The sequence below is a fragment of the Amblyomma maculatum genome, chromosome 10 (genome assembly GCF_055883805.1).
Source record: "Amblyomma maculatum isolate TAMU_Amacu chromosome 10, ASM5588380v1, whole genome shotgun sequence".
Classification (NCBI taxonomy): domain Eukaryota; kingdom Metazoa; phylum Arthropoda; class Arachnida; order Ixodida; family Ixodidae; genus Amblyomma; species Amblyomma maculatum.
Window position 1 is genome coordinate 24,322,789 of NC_139353.1, and position 26,328 is coordinate 24,349,116.

Consider the following 26,328-nt stretch of genomic DNA (forward strand, 5'->3'; position numbering starts at 1 on the left):
AAAGAACAGGAAGGGAGAGGAAAAGAGCTTTATTTTCAGCATTGGCAACATGCACTGTTGCAAAAATTGTATTGAATAATTACAGGTAAAACATTTCTTGCACAGCCTCAAAGCCATCAGTTGACGGCAAAACTTCATCACAGTTCATGATCCCACTCCCCACATAAGACACGATCAGCAACGTAAAAAAAGATGCGGGCATGTGTAGCAGTGACGAACACCTCATACCTTGGCGGCAGCGCAGCGTACGGCCAGCACTCGATCGGTCATGCAGTGGCGCACTGCCTTGAAGATGTCCTTGTGCACAGGGCTGGCCGCTGCTCCCATTCCAGCCACCACCTTCTCCATGGTGGACATGGTCTCACACCGAGACTGCGACTGAAGAACGAAAGAAATTTGGCATGCAGTAGTACTAAACTACTACACCCATGCTAGAAAAAATTACACTAGGCCATATTTTTTTCTACCATGGCAATAAAACATGCCAGAATTATTTACAGCTGCTCACGAGCCCCTTGAATGCCAAATAAAAAGATCACTAACAATATACTAAAAAATATGGATGTCCATGGAACTGCATAAAGCTGGTTATGAATTTGCTGAGAAAAAAAAAAAATTGCCATGCGCAAGTGTGGATATGTATCCAAGTACATGCATGCTGGGACAACTTACCTCTTCAGCTTCTGCTTTAGTGGTAATTCTTTAGTACGATAAAACAGAATAAAGGAAAGTAACAGGCTAGCTTACCTCAGCGTTCCTCAGCGACTTGAGGAGAATGTGGACTGTGTCTTCGTAGCTGCGGCCCATCATGCGGCCCAATTTTTCATACATAGCACCAGTACTAGTGATGGCTGCCCTGAATAGAGGAAAGCAATGACATGTGACACTATGTGCAAAACAAGCTCATCTTGCAAATCGGGGGAGAACCCACAGCTTGCCTCGCTCAACTCGGGCACTCAAAAAGGCATAGCTTACCACTGAAGCATTGACAAAGACTGGATTTGCAGAAGCATAGCCATGTTTTACAGCTGTCATGGATTTCCTGCATCTGTACTACCAATACCATATTTATATGATTGTATTGGGGACTGAGGTATGTGTGTGTGCTTATTGGAACGATGTGCTGAAGGAGAAATAACTTCATTTTCGTTGAGGGCATAATACATGAGCATTTTCATTTGTGTAGCTAAGCAGTGGTCAGCTACTTCCTCAGTGATTTCCTTTCGTGAAGAGCTCACAATATCTGCTGTCACATTTGCGCTTCCATTACAGATACTGACAACCAAAAAATGAAGCTATTAGCTTCTACTCTGACAATTTGTTTTCTCTACAAGATATTTGATTATTTGTTAGTTTTCTTTGTTACACCTATTGCCTCGCATGTGCATCTTATGAGACACTCAGTTGAGCGCATCCGGTCCACATGCGCTGTGCAGAGAAATAATTTTTTGTGCCTTTGGGCAGCACACAAGGGCATGTTGGATGCCCATCTTACTACTGCACAAGTCGTTGTCCAGTGCATCTAATGTAAAATGTGAAATCACTCTGAGTATTTTGAAAGATAGCCAAGCTTGGGCATATGGTCACATAAACAATGTGTTTCCTTGCTTACGACAGCCATGCAGCAATCGTTAAATATTGTCATTCTAATGAAGTCGACTGGAAGGCTTCACTTCGATTTCTATAGAGGTAATAGTTTTCTGGTGTTAAACTCGGCTGACAATTGGGCGTCTATGCCTTAATGCCAGTGCAAAAACTCTTCTAGATACCGATGCAGACACACCGCTTGCCTGAGAGACTGATATTGTCATGGCAAGCTCACAGAGGAGAGAAACAAAGGTGTTCTCCTAATTTTTTTTTCTTTTTCTTCCAGGTGCTAACTCCCCCTCCTGTTATATTCGTTGCCGCATTATTTAAGTGAAAATTCAGTATTATTATGCAATGAACATAAAACGAACAGAGAAAATTATATAAGCTCTAGTCTGCGATTCACTTCCTATCTCTACAAATATATTTGCATGCATCATCCATGTGTGTGTTAAATGCTGTTTTTTATGAGCACATTAAGTGGGACATGTAGAGCACATTATATTTTAGAAAGTTCTGCGCCTAAGTCTATGAGAAGGCCGGTAAGTGAAGATGTCAGTGTTAAGAGCTACCGTTACGTGCCTTCATTCATACTAAGCACAAATATTGGCACGAAAGTGGAATGTTTCAAAACAATAACACTGTTATTTGGATCTTTTCTAAATAGCACTTTTTTCTACTTCTTGCATTAGAGACATCTGAACTTAAAACTAGTTGAAACCACTAAGCACTTTTTTCTTTTGAAAGGCATGTCCCTATGGTTTTGTGTGAATATCGAAGTTCTCAGAGAATATGTAATGGTTTCTGCGGTTGGAAATGTTCGCCTCAAAATAATGATCCATTTACTGATCAACAACACCACACCTGCAGTTGTAAAGGCATCCTTGAAAAAAGTTTTCAATTCCAACTAAGCAAATTGAGTGCGAGGGTTCTCTTTCAGTTGCCCCCAGCAAAGCAATGCTCTGAAAATTTAAAAAGTTTATTTTCAATAAATACAGCAACGTTTCTGAGACTTGCGATGCAAAGTGCACCAGACAAACGCCAGCAGATGACATCCACTGCCAAAAACCACAACATGGTTAGACTAACCGTTTATTGAGATTTCCACCAGCCTAGAAGGGTATCAGTGAGCCGATGAGAGCTACAAGCTATAATAATAGCTGCCACACAAGCACATCTGGTGAGCTTTACAGCTTTAATGCACCAGCATCTGACAGCTCATGAGTGGCGTCCGTAGAAACTGTGGACAGAAAGTGTCCGCTCCACCTGTCAATCATCAGAAAAATGAAAATCCTGTCTCAACCGTGAATCGAACCCCCATCCCTCGGATCCACAGCCAAGCGCTTCAACCAACTGCACCACGCCTGGGATCGTGAGCAGCACACCGTAATTCTCCTTCTCTAGCATGAGGATGATAGTAGCAATGACAATGATGCTGCAGTTAGTGATAATGGTTATAGCAGTGATGATAATGATGGCACAATTAGTTGATAACGAGAGCAAACGCAGTGCACAGTGTGCAGCAGTAACGCTCAGGCTTTTGAATTTCTGCAGCGTAGATACTACAGTGTTCTCAGAATTACTTTTTCTTTCTTTTAGTCTATCTGTTTATCCAGAAAAATCCAGTTCCCACGCATGGGGAAGGGCCTGGGGAAAAGGAGAATGGAAATGCAAACTCACAGGCGAGCAGGCAAGTAGCTAGGCGAATCGTCCCGATTGCGCAGGATGTCGTTGCACTGGTTGACGGCATCGAATAGTAAGAAGGTGTCCCCGACGCTGAACAGAGTGGCTAGGCACCGACCCAGCATGCGGCGTGTTGGTGGCCCTGGGGCACCCTCACGCATCTGCCGCACCAGCTGGTCCACCAGCTGCTTCTGGCACTGCTTGATGTCCGACTGGCAACCAAAAGAAATGGGAGCAAATGTCAGCCAAGGGTATTACGTTTCTGGTGTGCAATATTAACAGGATGCGTTCAGAGGGTTGTATTCATAGTCACCCCTATAGATTTTTTAGAAGCTGCATGTATAGCCGTACTTTGCAACCATCATGGCAGTGCTTGGGTACCTTGTTATGAATAAGTTTACGGGGTTTGGCATTCTGAAAGTGTTTGTGGGCTATGCAGGATGCTGTAACAAAAGGCTCTGAGTCAGTTATGACCACCTGAAATTTTTGAATGTGCGCTATCAAAACAGCACACGAGCATTTTCTACTTGGACACTATGATGACCATTATTGCAAAAAATGTCCAGCAATGGTGAAGTCATATGAAGATTTAGAGGGAAGGCAAACTGGAGAAAGTAAAACCTTTCCACTTTCAGGAGAGAGAGAGAGGGGGGTGGTTAGAGCAAGACAGGGTGTAAGACGACAGGTGGCAAGTGGAAAATCACGGTCGCCCATCAGAGTCGAGGGAGGGGGAGGTGTGTCACAGTGAGTGATGGACTGGAACACCGTACCCGCTCACACTGGTTAAATACGCAATTGCACCAGATTTGCAGTGGAGAACAATGCAAAACTCTGCTGCATGAATCGAATCAATTGTCCTAGATCATTTATTTTTCTTTTTTTGACTCCCCCCTCCTCCCCCGCCCATCAAAATGGGGCTGCCGTGAAAAAAAAAAAAACAGCACTGCGATGTGTTTTCAGTATGTGTGCTAAAGGCACACAGAAGAAAAATTGAGATGGTCTAGATCGATGACCACTGCCTAAATATAAAGAAGCTGCTTTCACTGATAGCAAACCTGTCAACAGCTAGTATTCAAAACCAAATGAAATACAGGCATTGCTAGCATTTATTATTTTAGAATTAAACTACAGTGTGATCAGAGATTTTTCTCGGGCACATAATAAAAAACAGGATTTCACATATGAATATAAACAGAACATAGTTCCCAGAAAACGTTCGTGCACTTTAATCCCACAAAGAATGCGAAGGCAAAAGCTAAACACGGAAAATGAAGCAATGCAAACTCTCCACATCACCTTCAGCATCACAAGTTTGAATCAGAGCAATAAAAGACAAAATATGTTTAGGCAAATAATTTTCTTTCTATTGTCAGCCAAATTTTACTTCTGGACAAAAAAAATTTGTATATCTTGAACGGACTGGCAAAGGGGCTCAATGCGAACCTTTTGAGCAGCAACAAGGACTTTGTCTAAGAAGCGCAGCCACTCAAAGACGAACACTGGCCGCTTGACCTCAGGGAGTTGTGCCAGCACCTCTTCATTGAGGGTGAGGCTATGTGACAGTTCCATCATCTTGAGCCCTGCAGGGAAGAATATGGGAAGGCAGGTGTCACTATATAAAAGAAAACATATAATATAGAAGTGCAGAGAAGCACCTAACACCAAAGTGCATGTAGCTTTGCTTGCTGAAAATCCAACCACCTTACGTTGCCTCGTAACAAATGCCTTCTGCACCAACACTTTTTCTCGAAAGCCCATGGAGTGGGCAGAACGTGTGGTACTTCAGAAGTCAAAACAGGGAACAGAAAAATGAATCCCAAGTATGTATTTTAAGGACACTTCCCTACGCAGACTATGCAATTGGGGAAATGAAAAGAATTTTTCTGTAAACTATTTCACGGCCAGATCTATTTATGCATGTTTTTCACAGAAGCCATTAAGTAAGAGAGCATGAATTTACCGGCTCTTGCTGGTACTTCGGACATGAAACATAGAGTGCAGAGCAGGCTAGGGCATATATCTATCAGCACAGGAGTTGCCCGCGCTGTGAAGAAGCGGCCTTGGCCGTACATCGAACAACGTGATCAACAGATGGGCAACATCGACCTATAGACATCGGCGCGCATAGAGCCAGTGCAAACCTCTCAGCCCACAACTCCTTTAGTCGTTCAACTGTTCAATCGGAGATCTAGAAATTTAAGCCACCTGGGGTTCTTTAACGGGCATCGACATTGCACAGGTGCCTTACTTTTCGCCTCCATCAAAAAGCAGTCGCCGTGGTCGAGACTCGATCCCACGTCTTTGCGCATAGCAGTTGAGCATCCTAACCAATGCACCACCACAGCGGGGCGCAGCTGTACTTATGTATTGAGCTTCTAAATTCAGTAGATTACTTGCAACGCCCGAGGGAGAGATCATGTCAGCTGCTTCAAGTTCTTCTTTCAGTTGGTATCGGTATAGATATGTGGTGTTTAACATCCCGAAGTGTTGTATGAGCTATCAGGGGCACTGTAGCGTGAAGATTTGGATTAATTTATATCACTACATTGCTGAACTCACATTGCACAGCCCATGGCTGCTTTTGTATTTTATGGCCTCGAAATGCTGAACCAAAGCCAAGGTTGAATCCACAACCTTGGGATCAGCAGCACAGAGCCGAAGCCACTTAGCCAGTAAAGCAGGGTTTCTTACAGTTTATAAATGAACAGCTTAGAATGTGGACATACTGGACATTTATAATAACTCATCTGCTTATACATACAGGATGTAGGCATGCTCTGACAATAACGCTATTAAAGCCAGGAACTAACTGCTTCAAGCATTCTTCCCATTCTGAGCAATGTGCTGCAAGATGCAAGCACATAACCAAGTTTGTGACAACACGTCTAGCTAAAATTAACAAACCAGGCGACTCAAGGTTTGAAAGTATCCTGCACAGTTACAGGAAAGGAAGGGAAATGTATGAGGGGCATTTCACTATCTCTGTATTAAAAGCCGACAAGTGTCGGTTCAAAGATGACTGGTTGCACATCTTCTGGCGATTACATTTACTTTATTATTTTTATGGTTTGTTCAGAAATAAATACGAAAAATTCCATAATAGCTGGAGATTTGAGCTTCTTGAATAGACACCATTAAAAAGCATCCTGAGGTTATATGATAAAACGGGTGCATGAAGTTTATCACTACATGCCATGTTAGGAATGACAACAGAAAACAGTAGGTTATGAGTAAACGAATCTAGTCAATCTCTAACATACCAACACTGGTGGTTAAAATTAATATCCACTAAGCACATAGAGTTAACCAAATGGCGGTGTATGCACACAAAGTAGAAATGTTCTCAAACACATACAAATTGCATGTCCAATTTTGGACATCATGGTGGAGACAAACTTTTTGGGTTACCAGTTTTCAGAAGCTTTTAGCATCTCTGATGGCATAATTATTCACACATAAAAAAGGAAAATAGCTCGTCTTCAAATATATTAGGTTATGTTCGGTGAGACAGATGGATGCCACATCATAAAACAAAACGAACCATTCCACAAGAACTCATTAGGTCGCCTACTCAGGCAGCAAAAAGAAAATAAACTGAAAGGATAAAGGCAAATAAAGCATCATGAGCCTGGTCCGAAAATATATCAACCTAACGCCGCCGACAAGGGAATAAGTTATAGCTAGCTCGAGACATGCATACTGACCACTCAGTCGACAAGTCATAAAAAATAATCATAAGGTGAACCTGTTTTATGGAACTCCCAGTTGATTACAGCTGGAACTACTGACCCAGAATAGGAGAGCAGTCTGCTGAGTGATCTACAACTTCCGTCTTTTGGGCACTTCCAGTGAATGCATCGCGAACATTTCCCTTCTCGCTTTTCCACTGAACCAGCTGTCAGGCGCCTTTCCAAAGCTCGTGCGGCAACATATGCTTTGCGTGGAGCCGAAACCAATCAGAAAGTAGCGCACGGGGCAGAACCTGATCACCAGCGCCGAATACATAAGAGGTTGCTGGACATCGCCTTCACTTTCAACAGCAGCTGATTCCTAGGATCGGGTTAAATATGTCGTTCGTCTATGGCTCAGCCGGTTAACGAAATGGCGTGTCGCCCAAGCAGTTTCCGACAAACGAACTGAGCGAGTGTAAAATGTTATGATATATAACGACTACGATGATAAACGCAGGCTACCTTATATACCAGACGCTTTCTCTGCACTCGCTCTGGAATTCAGTGGGCGTCTTCGCATCCGAGATGGGGGAGCTCATCCTCTCTTTTGCAACTATTTTCTTTCTTTTCTAATGAATTGTAAAAAGCAGCTCGCTTCGAAAAGAAATCCTCTCAAACACAAAGCAGCCAATCTAACGCTGGTAACAAAGTCTCAGTTAGCTAAAGTCCGCCGATCGTTTTAAACACGCATAATATTAAAATGCTTCATTCAGCAGACGACTATCATCTGTGAAGTGTACTCACTGTCAACGGGAGCGGGTTGTCTTCGCCAGTTAGAGCCTACTGTCTCTTTCTACGTACATAAAGCGATTTACAGATCGCTTGATTTTAACACACTAAATAAAAGACATACCTTTTAAGCGGAGCAGTGAAATAAAAATTATTACTATGAATCAAACGGGACGTCGCAAGCTAGCAACTAAAGGTACCCATTTGCGCTTAGAGCTGCGAATCGCACCCCACACTACACTTCAAAACTTCGGGGTTTCATCACTGGCGCTAGTGTTCTACCCAAGTAAGAAGTATAATAATCTTTAATTATTTAATTGTTAATTAGTTTATTTCAAAATTTAATTGCTAAATGTTTTACACATTGATGTATTTGTTAGACAAATCGCGAAACATTTGTTGGCGCGAAGTTTGAGCGCGGATTGAACGATGGCACGGAACGAGACGCAGCGACGCAGCGTGCGACACATGAGGTGCCACATGCGCATGCACATGCCACTATTAGCTGTATGCATGCTTAGTAGTACCAGTAGTAGTGGCAGTAAATCGAATGGCCGTGTCGGCCTAGTGACATGCGCGTACGCCATGTCGTGCGTATGGTCACGGTTCGCTCTCGCGAATATTCTCGGAAAATGGTGTTCGGAGATCTGGGAGTATACACAGACGCCAACAGGTGAGACGCGGTTCGAGTGTTCGAGCGCGGAGACAACTTCTGCTGGCCCGGAGACAATGGTCATGCGTGTCCAGCTAGACAATGGTTACAGTGGTCTCCCCGGCGACGCTTGAATCCCCCGATATACTCCAACTGTTCCGCGCCGATCAGTCACCGGACCACGATCCACTGTAAAATTTCTTTCTTTCGTGCCTTCATGATCATTATGGCGCCCTTTTGTCATAATAGTGTATATTCGTTTTGTTGCCAACCTTCCCCCGGTTTTATCCCATCGCGTCAGCCGCGCTTTGAAGGAGGCGAAACACAAAAGGAGTTCATGTACTGTGCTATATGTCAGTGCCCCTTAAAAGTCCCGATGTGGTTGAAATTGTCCCGGTGCTCAGCAACATGTATACTTAGAATGACTGCCTGTGGGGCGAGTCGGTTCACGACTTGAAAACCATTCCGGCGCAAAGAAGACGGCACAAGAAAGAAAAGGACACCACATGCGCATGTGGTCCTTTTCTTTCTTGTGTCGTCGTCGTTGCGCCGGAGTGGTTTTCAAGTCAGCAACGTGTTTTCCCTTCCGTCAAAATTTTCAACTTGTATGGACACCTGTCTTGTAGCTCAGGGCCAGCAGTAGGCTTATTCATAAAGGCTTGCAGGTGTACAAGTTTGTAATCCGCAGTTTGGGGGAGAATATGGCTCCTGTATGCATTTTATATTTTTTGGGGATGAAAACATGTAGAGTGAACTGGGTCATCTCCTGTAAAGAAAGAAAAGACTCTAATTGTATGTACCAATAGGAATCAACTGGAACCATTTAAATGCCCCTTCTAATCAATTGTAATTGTTTTAAAGGAAAAACCATTTTCTAGTTAGGAGTAGCTGGGATTCCAGCTGGCCACAGCAGTAGGCTAATTGGTTGGTGATGCTCTTATTGGATATACTCGGTTCACCAGCCTGCCAGCTGGTGTTGGTCTGGCTGTTTACCTCTGTTGATACAGTTTTAATAATGAGTTATCAGAAGCTTAATCTGATAAATTGTAATGTCATTTATGCATCCTTTCTTTCTTTCTTCCTTTTTCTTTTTTGTGGTTTAAATTCGTTTAAGTGACTGCACTGAACTGGCAAACACTACTAGCATGAGAGCCCCATATATATGGGGTATGTAAGCAGGAGTGAAAGTGCATTCTGTGGGTACATGTCCATTTACACGTCCCTTTGACACATTTTTGTTAGCTTGGCTCGATTTCTAGAAAAATTTCAATTCGTTTGTAAAAATGTTGACACATTAATATAGACTATCATCTCCACCACTGAACAATTGTTTTTGGTTTTGCACTTTAATATTGCTCATTGCACAAGGGAGATATATTTTGTGAATGTCTCCTCGGTGCAAATGAGCAAGGCTCAATTGCTCTATTTGGGTACTAATTTATGACTATGGATAGTGAGCTTTAATTTATTTCCTTCAACTGCATGGCTTTAATTATGTGTATCTAGTAATGATTGTATGCATCCCACTCCAAATCAGGCTGTCATCTTGCTGTTTCAATGCAAGAAGGTTTTAGAAAAATAGGTTCCCTGGTCTTCGTCAAGAGCTGATGTTTAAGTGTTTGGCTAGTTGATATAGTCAGATATTGGAACAATCTTATATGAATGCATGACTTATACTAGTCTTCTAGGAAATTTTGTTTTTCTCCAATAGGTGCATTTGTTATGAGTTTTTCTTTTTTTTTTTTTTATAGTCTATAATGCACATGAAAGCTGTCAGTGTTTAAAATTACTGAGTGCGTGCAGGTCATTAAAGTTTTCAAAAAGGCTTGGATTTGAAAATCCTGCTCTTTTCTAAATTGTTGAATGTGAACCGTGGAGACCTTGAAATTGCTGGATGTCAGAAAAGAAATGAAGGCAAAGATCTAGGAGTTGCCTTGAACTTTTCATGGTATGTTTTTAATGTGCAGTCAAAATAGTGCTCACAGTCTCTCAGTAATGATTTTGTGTCATAAAGCTGTAACATTGCACAGAATTATTAAAAGAGCTGCCTAAAAGAGCCTTGAATATCCATAAACATTTCTTTGTGGCACCTGCTTGAGCTTTGCAGTCATAATAAACTGCAACCCCTCATTTTGCTCTTGAAAAGCTGGCTTGGCCCCACTGAACTTTTTTATGCCCTGTTGTGATGTCAGTTGAGATGCTAGCTGGGATCTAATGCGTGTAATATCTAACTTGATCATAGTGCCCCCCAGTTGCAGAGAAGCGTCTGCCAATTAGATTTGTCATAAACTTTACACCAGCACTGTAACAGAGGAAGCCTTCTTTGTGTTGAAAACTGAAGAGGGCTTAACGTGACGGTACAACTGCAGTCTAAGATTGATTTTCATGTTCATTATACTAGTAGGATACAAGTACACAAAAACAGCAGTCGCTAACTATGGGTAGTTGTTTGTGGCACGTGTATAACACTGCTGAAGAGTAAACAAAATCACTTTTTCATATTTGACTATACCAAATCAGCCAGAGCAATTGAAATTCTTGAGCTCATAGTTTGGTCTTATGGTTAGCCTTTTATTTAGGTAACAAGAAAACAAACAGCGGACTACTTTTCCGTGTGGAGTATTTGTTCGTGACAGTTACTGCAGACTTGTGTTCTATCAGACTATAATATAGCGCATTTTCTGCTATTATTTTTTACAATAAGATACGGGTGAATATCCTTGCATTTGAACCCTAGCGCCTAGAATGCGTCTGCTCTTTTTGCTTATCATGTACTTACTCTAGTCATAGCAGCCTGCGTATGTTGATGCCGTACACACGAAGTAAAAGGTGCTGCTGGGAAGATTAATCTGCATCTGCTTGCAAGAAAGGATCTGCTAAAATGTTTCTCATGTATGCTCTCCCACTTCACTGCGCTTTACTCTGCTGTGAGTTCAAAACTCATGAGTGCCACAAGGTATGATTTTGGAGTTTTTCTTGAACTTACACTACTTTTCTCTACTTCGTTTTTGTAGGCTAAGATGCCCCCATCATCAAGGCAAGGATTGCAGGCTTTCAGAGGAGAAATCTTTCTAAACAGTGGCTGTCATCCTTCATAGACTTACTGGCTCGGCTGTTACCTTAACACGTTCAGGGCATTTAGTCAAATCTCAATGAGCAGGTTCGATCCCAGGCAAGGTGGCTGTATTTTGACGCAGGCAAAATACAAAATGTCCATGTGCTGTGCAGTGGCAGTACACATTGAAAAACCCCATGTGGTCTGTAAATAATGTGGAGCATTTCGTTATGACACCCTTCAGAGCTTATGCTTTGCTTTAGAGCAGTTCAGCTCCACATCTTATGTGGCTTGACTGTTAGGTCAAAGTGATCAATCATTTTAAAAATTGGTTTTTGAGTAAAGGAAAGATGCAGTATCTGTATAGGTATGGTTCTGATGTACAGTCGTGCTTTGTTAATATGGAAATTTCGGTTTCCGCACAAAACTGTCCATAAAGCGAGCTGTCCATAACAATGAATCGGACTTTTGTTTTTCTGAAAAATAAAAAAAAAACGCTAAGGATAAGGTCTGCTTTAAAGAATGATGTAGGTCAGTGTAGTTGTCATTAGGAGCTACAAGAACATTATCCAAGTCATTGTTATGCTTCAAATGTGATGCGGTTGCATATTGTTCTCGATGACATTTCTTTAATAAATTAGTTGACTTCTTTTCATCTTCCCACGAACCCCTGCTACGTATCGGCATTTAGTCGGCTGAAAGTTGCTGAATCCAAATTTCTACAAGGCGCATGCTGCTGTCAGAGTTTTGTTCAAGTGAATTCATGCAATGCAAAAAATCGTAACGTGCATTGACTGCACAAATTCACAGTGTAAAATATGAAACCACAAGCGGAAAGGGCAATCAATCAGTCATTGGCACTGCGCTCATGTGGCTCCTGTCAACAAATGTAGAAGAGAAAATATCTTTAAAGCAGTGTAACGATTTGGTTTTCATGACTGGCCATGTTAATGCGATAAAAATACATGGACCCTAATGGTACCTGCGAATTTTCTCCTTGTCCATTGTCTGGACAGCGAGTTTTCATATTAATGAGACGTAAATGCATGGCAAAAAGTTTGGTCCCCAGAAAAACTGTCTATAATTTGAGTCATCCATATTAACGGGGGTTGTATTAATGAGGCGCGACTGTAATACTATTTGAACATGATCTGTAATAGCTAAGGGTGTGTGAATGTTGAATTTCTCGAATACAAATAAAGGGGAAAATAGCTTCGAATATTGTACCAAATATCAAACATCAGCGAAAAACAAAAAGGAAAATCGATTGCAAACACTGTTCATCTTGTTTATGTCAAAGTTCACATCATATTAGCAAATAATATTAATCTAGAGTTGCATAGAAGTGTGTATACACTACTGAAATGTCCAGTATAAATGTTATGCAGGGGTTCGTATATTACCAGGTTTTTGTACGGAAAGGCCCTGCATCAAGCCAAGTTGTTGTATCAATGCAGAACGCAGTAAGCTCGTTAACTCTGCGTTCAAATGATTATTAAAAAAATGTCCAAATAATTTGAAAAGTCTTATTATCGAATGTATGTGAAAAAAAAAAATTGTTTGCATCATAGCAATTTTATGGGGTGAATGCCTGTACAATGGATGTCCGATGTTCTTTTTTCCGGTGTCGTCTAGCGTGTCACTGTCGGAAAGGTCCCCTTCACAAAAAATAATTTAAAAAAAAAAACGACCGTAGCCTTCGTAAAAGGGCCACGTCGCATTTTGAGGATGCTTCACTGCTCATTTCACACAGTCAGGTATTGCAGAGAAACTCACATTGTGGGGAAATTGCGGCGAATTGTTTGTGTTTTCGGTAATTTTCGAATGTTTGAAAATGCCGAATATCAGTTTTTCAAATACGAATCGAATAACAAGCATATTCGATTCGTGTTCGAGATTTGTTCGAGTAATAATGTATATAGGTGGCCATTTCATGGCTCTACTTTGTGCATATCATCCATAATTTGATCCTTCAACTGCATTGTCTCTTTTTTTTATAAGTGCCTTGCCCAGTCATTGTGGTTTTGCCAATCTATTTAAACCTATTTGACTTATTTTTCATTTGCTTTTTCTTGCTTTCTCTTTCTTGCTTCACATAAGGAAGGTTTGATGAGTAGTGACAAGAACTCGTATGGACTTAATGGCCTTTTGTTTCTTGTTTTTTTTTTCAGCATAGCTGCCGTCCTTGACGAACTGTTTATGCCAGAACGATACGCGGGTATCAGTTCTGGCATGTTGGAAGTTTCCGTCAAATGCCTTCTGTAATTGCCATGGTAAAAATGAGTCGTTCGGTAGCGCGTACTGCTCGCAAATAACGATGTGTACAATCATTTTGCACTAGGTGTTCATTACTACACAGCTTATTGTCTGTGGTGGTGTACATGGCCGAATAAATTGTTGCACATTTAAACATCTGTCCTGTCATCATGGAGCTTAGTGTATTAAGCCTGTATCTGTATTCCTGACAGCATAGCATAACCCTGTACTCCTGAGCAAGCTGGCTTTAAATTTCTTCTGGTGAGGTAACCATTAAACGCAAAAGTTTGTTTACACCTTCATTTTTGACGTTTTTCTTGAATTTGGCCTTCTTATATCTAATATTGACCGTGCTTGACACAACATGTTAACTATCTAACATCTGTTCAGTAAAGCTCTGATTAATTGATGCAGCCACAAAGGAAAATTAGAGGCAGAGCAGTTCTATGACAAGTGAAATTTTTTGTACCTTAGTTTTTATTTTATGCTCAACAATTTGCATTGAACTTCAGCAGCTCTGAAAAATCACTAGCAATGCCTTTTTTTGCTGTGCAGTCAGATATTTGGGAATAAATTTTAAAAATTTTATGCCTTTCTTTGCTGTGCAGTCAGATATTTGGAAATAAATTTTAAAAATTTTAATCTCTGTCAACCAAATTATCTGTACATGTTTAATCATTGTTCTTTTTTTTTAGCAAACAATCTTTGTAGTGTTGCTTGTCCTCAATAAGCATAAATTACTGATCACTATATTGTACCTGAAACAGCTGACACTTATTACACAGTAGTTTCATTGTGTGCACGCAAATTGTACTCTCATGTGATATACTCTTTAGAGAGCATCCAACATGCTGCTACTCAAAGCATAGAAGTTTTAGCTTCAAACTTAGTTTTAATTTTATTTTTGTTAAAATTTTGCAAGAACTTGTGTGTGTGTGTCTGCTAGCTATCATATGTTTCATTGTGATCTCTCATGGTATACACCTGAAAGATCTTTTGAGAAATTAATTCTTTTGTTTTATTATGAAGCTGTTGGGAAAAAGTAACTGCGGGTCTTCTTTTGCCCGACACAGCGCCAAACCTAATGTGTTCACATGCAATGCCATTCTGATACTTATATAATTTCAGTTCCATTTTGTGTGGTAAATTTTGGTATTCAAGGAAGCATAGTAAATTAGTTGTTTGTTGCTCTTGGGTTTCTCAGGGACTTACACTATTGCTTTCTCTGTTTCAGAGGTGCTGGTACCAGAGGACTTGCTGCCAGTGGAAGAATGTTTCAAATTAATGGCCACTAACATTCAGATTTAATGGCTTGATGTTCATGCCTTATAGTGTAGCATATTCAATGGTCTGAATTGCTGATATGTGTACGAAAAGTAGGCAGCTATACAAGCCTGGTTTCAAGAAACGTGTATGAGAGGGATTGTGAAAAAAATGCTGCATGACGTGAAGCATGTGTGGCATTGCTTATGAATGTGCACATGCCAAGAAACATTTTTTGGGGATAGTTCTGATTTCCGATGTGTAAAACAAACATACTGTGGAATAATAGCCTGCTGCATGCCTTTCCCTCTCATGCATCATGTTTGACCTTGCCTCCTTTACGCAAATGTTTACATTCTGTTCTGCCTTGTTTGTGATGCTGCCATCTTGTAACCGAGTTTCATGTACTTATCTTTCTCTTATCATTTTCTCTGTTTTTTGATCGAGTGATACCTTGTTCGAGGCATACAGGAAGCATTATAGAGGGCAGGGGTAGAATGGCAGAACAAAATCAAGAACAAAATACATATAAGCAAACAGTGAATCACTTAAGCAAAAATAAGCAAGAAACAATAGCGGGATGGAAATTATAGCTAGCTATGCATGGAAGTCTTGTCAGCTGAAAGTCAATTGATCAGCATTTATTGTGTTTTCTAATGCATATGTTCTGTACGGTATCTGCATCTATTTGTATGTAGTGCAGGTCAAGGTCTGCTAAATTAGATGTCATTTTGTTATTGCATTTGATTTTACGAAATGGAAGCCCAGTAATTCCTCTTTTTATGCCATACTGCCCAGAAGAACTCTCCAAATGAAAACATTAGCATGGCGCTTTTCTTGGTGTTTCCAGGATAATCTGAATATTGATTAAATTATTAGTATCTTGGGCAACAGATGAGTGTATCGTAAAGCAACCAGCACTACAAGTGCTGAGAAAAAAGTTGTCAGCCAAATCTGGCTTCATAATGTGCAATTTTGTTAAAATTTGGATCTGTAAATTCGATCTATTGAACCCGACATTTTAACTACTATACTGCCCAGAAGAACTCTGCAAATGAAGACATTAAAATAGCATTTTTCCTAATGTTTCCAGGATAATGTGCATAGTGAATAAACTATTAGTCTTAGGCAACCGCAGCAGGGCAGATACTATTTTTAAATTGTTAGCTTCACTTAATCACGGCCATAGCTGTGAATGAGCTGCAGGATGTGGAGTGATGTGTTTAATTAAAATGCTTTGGCTGGCTGCCATAATGCAGGCTTGGATGCCACGCATCACAGCTGCGGTTTGCCTGCTGAGGAATGTCCACCCGCTGGCGAACACCCTACGCCTTCCTATTCGACAGATGCTTCTGTACATGTGGGAGACTGCCAGGGAGAACTGGCAAGCCATCTGCCGTTTTCGTGCAGTCACTGCAGCAGGAGCTTCAGGAAGAAGCAAAGTCTGGAGAGGCACCTTCACACCCACAGTGGCGAGCGTCCGTTCCTGTGCAGTTACTGCAAGAGGAGCTTTACACGAAGTGACTACCTGGTGCTGCATCTACGCACTCACACAGGTGACCGTCCATACCGATGTGACTACTGCGGCAAAGGCTTTGCACAGAGGTCTAACATGGTTGTTCATCAGCGCACCCACATGAGAAGAATGCAATTCTAGTGTTGCCTCTGCCCAATGGCATTTAGCTCTCGTCTCAAACAGAAAGAGAGAGAGCACCCTTTAAAAACCTCAACACCATGATGTTCTGGCACCTTTTTTTAGATTTTACGTAGCTTCGATGGCCAACGTGTGTCAACTGTCACGTTTTCTCTTTGTTGACAAGCTTTTTGATCAGAAATACCTTCCCAAATGCCTCCCCTCGCAGTACACTTGCAGAGTTGCTCATTAAGTTTCTTCACTACAGAAGCACAAAGAGAGTGTTGACATCCCACGTATGTGCTAGGATGACTTTGATTGAAATTGTGGCACATATGGAGACCATCGTTTTTTATTTTGACAAGTATTGCAGCTAGAAGGCTAAAATGTGCATTAAAAAAGTAAATAACTGCTGAAAATTTTGAACGCCTCGCCAGTATGAGTGCTAGGGGAACAAAGGAGGTCCAAAGCTGCTGCAATGTAGCACTTTGCATGAACTCCACTTGAAGTTTGAATCCTGAAAAGCCAGCTACCAGAGTGGAAGAACTGTGCATGTAACTGATTATCAATGTAACCCGGTAGTTCATATTTGCAAACTTTCATCACAATTGTATGGTGGTGCTTCTAGTCAGTGTGGGGTTTCTATTCCAGACAGTGATTCTAGCCATAAATTACAGCCTTTGCAGCAGTTGTACCATACAGAAGAAAGTGCAATAGTCGTGACTGTTTTAAATGTGTCGGAAGTGTTATGCATCCAGCAGGGTCATAGCTTTCTCACGCCTGTCATCACCCTCATTGACTGGGCTTGACCAGGGCCTGAATCTTGATCCTCCGGAAGTGTTAGCACCTCAAGCAGCACATTGACAGACCTCCTACTAAGAACAGACAGTTAGCGGGATGGGAACACTTGCGCCATTTTCACAGTACTTAAAACGGTTCCTTTCCTTGCACTTATGTGATGTGTGTTCATTACATGATGGCTAGTGTTCTGATGTGGCAACTTAGGTGGATATTTATGGGATTGCGCTTGTAGTGTTTGATTTGTGCTACCTGTCGTATCCTGACTTTATGGTTCTTTTTTTAGTGTTTATGATATCTGCTTGCTCCTATATGGGATATAAAGCATGTTAGAGCTACAACCATTCTTTTCATTGTCCTTATCTGTACCCATCACCTTGTGGGCTCGTGTGCACCAGGATATCTTACAAAGGTTCGGCAGTAATTGCACACAAAGTGCGTTTTAATGTGATAGTTGCATGGGCACTCTTTTGACGATAATGTACGTGTGTCACATGTCACAGTAGAAAAGGCCAGCATTTCACAATTGCAAAAATATAATCCCCAGAAATGTGGCGCAACAAACACAATCACAAGCGAAGAGACACAACACATTTCTGGGTATTGTGCAGCACCAAATTGACCCTCAAGCTGTTATTTTGAAAAATGTAATCACGTATCTTTGAGTTGTTAGTGAAGTGGCCCAGAGGGTGGACATGCTGAGGGATATGCTACGACTCTGTGATACAGTCTAGTTTAGACATGGTAGCTTTCATGTAGTTGCACACATTTCTTAGTGTCGCATATCAGTCGGTGCAGAAAAATGTGAAAATTGTTTCCTCGCTTCTTAAACACTTTATTGCGCACAGATGTTAATTGGAAATGAGGCATCTAAAAATGGAACCTAATTCTGCAACTTGCAGCAAAATGATTCAACTAAATATTTTAGCTGATGCTAAAAATTTATTCATACGTGTTTAACTAGGTGCTGTGTACTGGCTTAGTTGCTTGACATTCGGGTGCTGATATCAAGGTCATGGAGTCATCCTGCCAATGACAACCACATTTCAACTGAGGTTAAGTACAAGAACTCCTGAGTGCTGTACAATATGTATATAACCTGATAAGCCACATTGTGCAGAGTGGCCATTTCTATGGTCAGCTGTACATGGCGAGCTCACCTCTTCCTAAGCACCCCCCTCCCGTCCCTCCATCTGCCGACAAGTGCACTCTACCTCATCTGTCTAGATACTGAAGTTCTCCACCACCCCCATTTTTCCCGCCTGGTACCTGGGTGTACCTGGTACCACATCATGGTACCGCCTGGTACCTGGTACCACATCATGAATAAAAGGGCCTGTAAGGCTTTGTTCGTATTAGCATGTTGCGATTCGTTTTAGCCGCTATGTGGGAACTTGAATCGCAGTTCTGAGCCTAACCCGCTCAAGCTAGATGACAGCGTTTTGGACATCATGCCTAAAAGTGCCTGTAAGGCTTTGTGTGTATTAACTTCCTGTGCATTGTTGCGCTTACGTAGGAACTGGGACACAGTCGGAGACGACACAGAACAGAGGAACAGAACAGAACAATGCACAGGAATAACAACCACCAACTAGCCCAATTTGAAACTCTCCTAGTGTATTAACTTGTTGCGATTCGTTTTAGCCGCTATGTGCAAACTTGAATCGCAGTTCTAAGCCTAACCCGCGCAAGCTGGATGACAGTGTTTTGCACATCATGCCTAAAAGGGCCTGTAAGGCTTTGTGTGTATTAACTTGTTGCGATTCGTTTTAGCCGCTATGTGCGAACTTGAATCGCAGTTCTGAGCCTAACCCGCGCAAGCTAGATGACCGCGTTTTGCACATCATGCCTAAAAGGTACTGTAAGACTTTGTGTGTATTAACTTGTTGCGATTCGTTTGAGCCGCTACGTGCAAACTTGAATCGCAGTTCTGCGCCTAATGCGCGCTACTTGGAGTGACTCCGTTTTGCACATCATGCCTAAAAGGGCCTGTAATGGGTTGTGTGTATTAACGTGTTCCGATTCGTTTGAGCCGCTATGTGCAAACTTGAATAGCAGTTCTGAGCCTAACCAGCGCAAGCTGGATGACCCCGTATTGCACATCATGCCTAAAATGGCCTATAAGGCTTTGTGTGTATTAACTTGTTGCGATTCGTTTTAGCCGCTATGTGCAAACTTAAATCGCAGTTCTGAGCCTAACCCACGCAAGCTGGATGACCGCGTTTTGCACATCATGCCTAAAAGTGCCTGTAAGGCTTTGTGTGTATTAACTTGTTGCAATTCGTCTTAGCCGCTATGTGCAAACTTGAATCGCAGTTCTGAGCCTAACCCGCGCAAGCTGGATGACAGCGTTTTGCACATCATGCCTAAAAGGGCCTGTAAGGCTTTGTTCGTATTAGCATGTTGCGATTCGTTTTAGCCTCTATGTGCGAACTTGATTCGCAGTTCTGAGCTTAACCCGCGCAAGCTAAATGACCGAGTTTTGGACATCATGCCTAAAAGTGCCTGTAAGGCTTTGTGTGTATTAACTTGTTGCGATTCGTTTTAGCCGCTATGTGCAAACTTGAATCACAGTTCTGAGCCAACGCGCGCAAGTTTGAGTGACGCCTATTTGCTCATCATGCCTAAAAGTGCCTGTAAGGCTTTGTAATCACGTATCTTTGAGTTGTTAGTGAAGTGGCCCAGAGGGTGGACATGCTGAGGGATATGCTACGACTCTGTGATACAGTCTAGTTTAGACATGGTAGCTTTCATGTAGTTGCACACATTTCTTAGTGTCGCATATCAGTCGGTGCAGAAAAATGTGAAAATTGTTTCCTCGCTTCTTAAACACTTTATTGCGCACAGATGTTAATTGGAAATGAGGCAGGCATCTAAAAATGGAACCTAATTCTGCAACTTGCAGCAAAATGATTCAACTAAATATTTTGGCTGATGCTAAAAATTTATTCATACGTGTTTAACTAGGTGCTGTGTACTGGCTTAGTTGCTTGACATTCGGGTGCTGATATCAAGGTCATGGAGTCATCCTGCCAATGACAACCACATTTCAACTGAGGTTAAGTACAAGAACTCCTGAGTGCTGTACAGTATGTATATAACCTGATAAGCCACATTGTGCAGAGTGGCCATTTCTATGGTCAGCTGTACATGGCGAGCTCACCTCTTCCTAAGCACCCCCTCCCGTCCCTCCATCTGCCGACAAGTGCACTCTACCTCATCTGTCTAGATACTGAAGTTCTCCACCACCCCCATTTTTCCCGCCTGGTACCTGGGTGTGGCCCATGTGCCACCTTGTAAAGCCTTTGTATATGTGTACAGGATGTGAAGCTCTAGTCATGGTATATGTTTGATCTATTACTTTAATCTTTGCCACATTGCTGCCTTATTAAATTTCCTCATCTGATACAGCAGTTGAGTGAATGTGTATGTTTTGCCTCCTTTTACTGTGGCACATAGCCGCTGTCTCAGGCATCTGTCCTCCCATGCATTAACAAGCACTATTGTGATAAGCTATTGACAATTATAATGCATAACTGAAATCTGGATCTCATCTGTGGTAAACTTGCGCAATAATAATTCACTTCATTTCAATGGTTTTTTTGAAAATATGATAGGAATGCATTTCTGAATATATATGAAGATTCAAGCATGAAAGCTGGGCACACCTTATCTGTCAAAATACTGAAGTTCTCCACCACCCTCATTTTTTCCGCGTGGTGCCTGGGTGTGGCCCATGTACCACCTTATGAAGCCTTTGTATATGTGTGCAGGATGTAAAGCTCTAGTCGTGGTATATGTTTGATCTATTACTTTAATCTTTGCCACATTGCTGCCTTATTAAATGTCCTGATCTGATAAAGCAGTTGAGTGAATGTGTATGTTGTGCCTTCTTTTACTGTGGCACATAGCCACTGTCTCTGGCATCTGCCCTCCCATGCAATAAAAAGCACTAGTGTCATACACTATTGATATTTATTATGCATAACTGAAATTTGGATGTCAACTGTGGTAAACTTGGACTATCATTTAAAATGCATAAGTGAAAACTGGATGTTATCCATGGTAAACGTGGACATTAATATATTACTGCTTTTGAATGGAAATGAAGATTTAAGCACGAAAGCTGGTCCATACTTTTGTGTAATTACAAGCTCTCAGCTTTCTTCCAAAAAACTGGGAGGCTCACGCACTTGAATTTGTGCACTATGAGTGTATTTTGAATCTTGTCTGCCACTGTAAGTATTCATGTATTAAGGTCAGTGTAACTCTTGTTTTTTTTTTGTCATCTTACATACAAAATTCTTGTCCTTCAGTGTGTGTGTGTGTGTGTGTGTGTGCGCGCGCGCGCGCTGTACAAGAATTCCAGGAAACAGGAAGGAAGCTGTGGTTCAAGATCATGCTCACTGCTTTGCAGTGTGATCATGCCCATTTATAGTGTTCATGTATTTGTTTTGCAGTGTTCATTTTAGCAAGTAGCAGGGGTTTCCCCTGGAATTGAAGTGGTAGTCATCTTGATCGTCATCAACATTAAAAAATCTTACAGATTAAGGGTTGGGAAATCCTTGGCATGTAGCTCCTGGAAAGAGCACCACAAAAATTTGCCAGATGGGGTGTCCTTTGTTCATCACAATAGCTGTGCGATTCAGGTGCATAGCATGTGGTTGCCAGTTGTTAGAGCGTGTGTGAAATTAAGTCCTTTGCAGTGACAAAACTGCCAGCAACAACATAGTGCATCAGTCAGCTCCTTTGTGGGGAGTACCTGTATTTTGTGCAGCTGTCGTCACTTCTGCTTACGCAGGGACTGTGACATATGTCTTTCCTCTCTATTTCCTGTCCACTTCAGTCTAGTCCCTTTCTCTTCCGTCTGCAAGTGACGGTGGTCCATTCTGGTACCAGTTGGTAGGCCTAGCTGTGTGCTTTCTCCTTATTTCTTAACACAGCTGTTTACTGCTGCGACTACACATTAATTACACTGCGGCAAGGTCATGGATGCAACCATGGCTGAGCACCTTGCTCGAGACACCACCTATGTAGCAGGCCAGAACCACGAACTTGCAGTGTATCGGAGAGAGAATAAATATTCTCGAGACACTGCCACTGCTTCTTTCCAGTAGAAAGCACAATTTCTTTTTTCGTATTGTTGGATATGATCCTATGCTAAAAACATCCACAACTGATGATGGCAATACAGCTTGGTGAGTTGATGTGTCTTTAAGTATGTTGCCTTGTAAACTAAATAAAAGGGAAGATTTCAAATGAACAGTACAATAGGGAGCCTTTTAACTTGTTCATTGTAATACTGATTGCACTGGGATTCTGAATTGACAACAGAGATGGAAGCTTTAAATGTGATCCTATCACCTATTGTGGTTTCAATAAAAATTTAGTTGTGGTTTAACTCTGGTTAGCCCTAGTTGAATTGCGGTAGCAACGGCGGCAGCTTCTGTTGCCTGCTACATTATTCCCCTATCACGCCCTATCAGTGTAAGGTGCTGCATTATTGGAGACACTTAAGCTCATCCTTTAAGAGTATGACACGAGAATGTAAGTTACCAGTCTTCTTCTTCTCTTTCTTCTCCTCCTCCTCCTCAGCTGTTCAAGGTCAAGCATGGCCTCCGCCGAGACCATGCGACGGCTCGAAACCTGGCGCAATTCGCTCATCCTTGAAATGGAATCAAAAGCCTTGGAGCAACACAAAAAATATAGTATCTTTTTCCTCTCTGGCAGTCTAGTGACAAAGCTAAATCATAAATTACAGTAAACATAACATTCATAAACATAATTGGGGTAGATATGCTTTAAAAAAAAAGATATTTGAGATGTCTCAAAATTTATTCTTGGCTTGCAAGTAGGATGCAAAGTAGAAGATAACTGCTGATTGTGGGTGTGAGATTTTTCAAGGTCTTGCATCGTATTGATCTCTCTCGTTTCAGAGGTACTGGTACCAGAGGACTTGCTGCCAGTGGAAGAATGTTTCAAAATAATGGCCACCAGCATTCACAGATTTAATGGCTTGATATTCATACCTTGTAGTGTAGCACATTCAGTGTTCTGAATTGCTGATATGTGTACGAAAAGTAGGCAGCTACGTAAGGCCTGGTTCCAAGAAACGTGTATGGGAGGGATTGTGAAAAAAATGCTGCATGACGTGAAGCATGTGTGGCATTGCTTATGAATGTGCACATGGCAAGAAACATTTTTTTTGGATAGTTCTGATTTTCGATGTGTAAAAAAAAATACCGTGGAATAATAACCTGCTGCATGCCTTTCCCTTTCATGCATCATGTTTGATTTCACCTCCTCTACACAAATGCTTACATTCTTTTCTGCCTTGTTTGTGATGCTGCCATCTTGTAACCGAGTTTCATGTACTTTTCTTTCTCTTATCATTTTCTCTGTTTTTTGATCGAGTGATACCTTGTTCGAGGCATACAGGAAGCATTATAGAGGGCAGGGGTAGAATGGCAGAACAAAATCAAGAACGAAATACGTATAAGCAAACCGTGAATCACTTAAGCAAAAATAAGCAAGAAACAATAGCGGGATGGAAATTATAGCTAGCTATGCATGAAAGTCATTTCAGCTGAAAGTCATAATTTATCAGCCTTTATTGTGGTCGCTAATGAATATGTTCTGTAGGTGTGACTCATTTCAGTTCAGCATAAACAAGATGTGTGTTAAATTATGTGCAGAGCATTACTGGCAATTTAAAACCACTATGCTCCATTGCATCGGCTCAGTGGTTGGGGCACTTTTTTGGTGCACCCATGGACACGATCAAAAGTCGGTCGTGGCGGCCGTTTTTTTGGTGCCAACGGAAAGCAAGGCACCTGTGTGCTGTGGCGATGTCAGTGCACTTTAAAAGCACCAGGCAGTCTAAATTATACTGTAGCCCTCCACTATGACATCTCTTATCACCTGGGTAGCTTTGAGATGTTAAACTTATAAGCCAAGAAAAACAATGTCCGCTTCTATTTGCATGTAGTAGAGGTCAAGGTCACTAAATTAAATGTGTTTTTGTTATTGCATTTATTTTTGTGGACTGGAAGTCCAGTAATTCTACTGTTTACTCTATACTGTCCAGAACTCTGCAAATAAGGGTATTAGTATGACATTTTCTAGTGTTTTCAGGATAATCTCTATAAGGAATAAATCTTTGAAGTGTCATGGACAACATATGAGTGTGTCGGTAAAGTAACCAGTACTACAGGAACCGAGAGCAACAGGAATGTCAGCCAATCTGGCTTCAATATTATGCACTATTCAAAATGTATAATTTTGTTAGAAATTGAGTTTTCTGTAAATTAGATCCGTTGAACTCGACATTTTAGCCATGCATAGCACAGCATGAGCGTGTTCACTTAACCACAGTCATAGTTTTAAGTGAGTTGCAGAATGTGGAGTCATATGTTTAATTAAAATGTTTGGTTGGCTATCATAATGCAGGCTTGGATTCCACACATCACAACTCTAGTTTGCCTGCTGAGAAATGTCCACGTGCTGGCACTGGCGAGCGCTCTACACCTTCCTGTTCGACAACTCTTTCTGTGCATGTGGGAGACTGCCAGGGAGAACAGGCAAGCCATCTGTCATTTTCATGCAGTCGCTGCAACAGGGACTTCACTGAGAAGCGAAGCCTGAAGAGGCACCTTCGCAACCACAGTGGCGAGCGTCCATACCAGTGCAGTTACTGCGACAGGAGCTTTGTACGAAATGACTATCTGGTGCTGCACCTACGCACCCATACAGGCGACCGTCCGTACCAATGTGACTACTGCGGCAAATGCTTTGCAAAGAAGCATAACATGGTTGTTCATCTGCGCACTCACACGAAGAAGATGCCATTCCAGTGTTTCCTCTGCCCAATGGCATTTAGCTCTAATCAAATGTTAAACAGACACAAAGAGAGAAAGCATCCTCAGAAAACCTCAGTGCCATGAAGTTCTGGTACCTTTTCGTTTTGTTTTTTGCATTACATATAGCTTTGACGGCCAACATGTGTCAGTTGTCATATTGCTTTCTCTTTGTAGTCAAATTTTTTGATGAGGAATTCCTTCCCAAAGTCTGCCCTCACAGTACACGTACGCAGACTCACTCATTAGGTTCCTTCACTAAAGAAGCAAAAAGAGTCTGCCACATCCCACGCTCGTGCTCGGATGACTGTGATTGAAAATGTGGCACATATGGAGACCATCATTTCTTATTTCATCAAGTCTTGCAGCTAGGAGGCTAAAATGTGCATAATAAAAGTAAATAACTGTTGCAAGTTCTGAACGCCTTGCCAGTAAGAGTGGTAGGGAAACAAAGGAAGACCAAATCCTTATTCGCATATGCTGCTCCAGTTCAGCATTTGGTGCACCACCACCTCTTGAAGCTTGGATCCTGACAAGCTGCAGCTATCAGGTTGGAAGAACTGCATATAATTGTAAATTCCAGTTGTTCTTATCCTGACAAATCAGCTGTCAAGGTGGAAGAACTGTGCATATAATTGTTAGTGCATCCCAGTAGGTTTTATCCTGACAAGTCAGCTGTCAAGGTGGAAGAACTGCATATAATTGTTTATGCATTCCTGTAGTTTTTATCCTGACAAGTCAGCTATCAGGGAGAAAGAACAGTGCATATAATTGTTTGTTAGTGTGTTCCACTAGTTGTTATCCTGACAAGTTGGCTATCAGGGTGGAAGAACTGTGCATGTAATTGTTTGTGCATTCCATTAGATTTTATTCTGACAAGTCATAGTGGAAGACCATTGCATATAATTCTTTGTTAGTGCATTCCAGTAGTTTTTATCCTGGCAAGCTAGCTATCAGGGTGGAAGAACTGTGCATATAATTGTTAGTACAACCAAGTAGTTTGTATTAAACTTGCATCACAATTGTACGGTGATGCTTCTAGTCGGTGTGATATTTCTATTCCAGACTGATTCTATTCATAAATT

At 41.6% G+C, this 26,328-nt stretch overlaps 2 protein-coding genes across 5 annotated transcripts in view; one reads left to right on the forward strand and one right to left on the reverse strand.

The window, feature by feature from the left end:
- The window catches only part of LOC146175887 (HEAT repeat-containing protein 5B), a 54,912-nt gene extending 46,928 nt beyond the window's left edge, over positions 1–7,984 (reverse strand). For 2 of the 3 annotated variants that reach the window (XM_084582253.1, XM_084582251.1), the window contains exons 1-5: positions 7,746–7,963; positions 4,714–4,850; positions 3,268–3,482; positions 748–856; positions 229–378 (exon numbers count right to left, since the gene is read on the reverse strand). In XM_084582253.1, the coding sequence (XP_084438379.1) occupies positions 229–378; positions 748–856; positions 3,268–3,482; positions 4,714–4,842 (603 nt within the window). In that variant the 5' untranslated portion in view covers positions 4,843–4,850; positions 7,746–7,963. Of the gene's footprint in view, positions 1–228; positions 379–747; positions 857–3,267; positions 3,483–4,713; positions 4,851–7,745 lie in introns of all 3 variants that reach the window. The other variant, XM_084582252.1, reaches the window with a different exon arrangement.
- A 244-nt stretch (positions 7,985–8,228) lies between these two features.
- LOC146175888 (uncharacterized) lies at positions 8,229–26,004 on the forward strand. 2 transcript variants are annotated; one of them, XM_084582256.1, is made up of 4 exons: positions 8,230–8,403; positions 13,609–13,710; positions 16,216–16,512; positions 24,837–26,004. In XM_084582256.1, the coding sequence occupies exons 2-4, from the start codon at positions 13,690–13,692 to the stop codon at positions 25,029–25,031; spliced, it is 513 nt and encodes a 170-aa protein (XP_084438382.1). In that variant the 5' UTR covers positions 8,230–8,403; positions 13,609–13,689; the 3' UTR covers positions 25,032–26,004. The 2 variants fall into 2 exon arrangements, with proteins under 2 accessions (XP_084438381.1, XP_084438382.1); XM_084582255.1 differs by lacking the exon at positions 13,609–13,710 and having other exon boundaries at positions 8,229–8,403.
- The last annotated feature ends 324 nt before the right edge of the window (positions 26,005–26,328 follow it).

Excerpts from the sequence above, each read along its gene's own strand:
- LOC146175888 (XM_084582255.1), top strand. The coding sequence starts at position 8,244 with ATGCTTAGTAGTACCAGTAGTAGTGGCAGTAAATCGAATGGCCGTGTC. Across the intron at positions 8,404-16,215 it reads GTATACACAGACGCCAACAG|GCTTGGATGCCACGCATCAC; the intron begins GTGAGACGCGGT and ends GCCATAATGCAG. Across the intron at positions 16,513-24,836 it reads GCATCTACGCACTCACACAG|GCTTGGATTCCACACATCAC; the intron begins GTGACCGTCCAT and ends ATCATAATGCAG.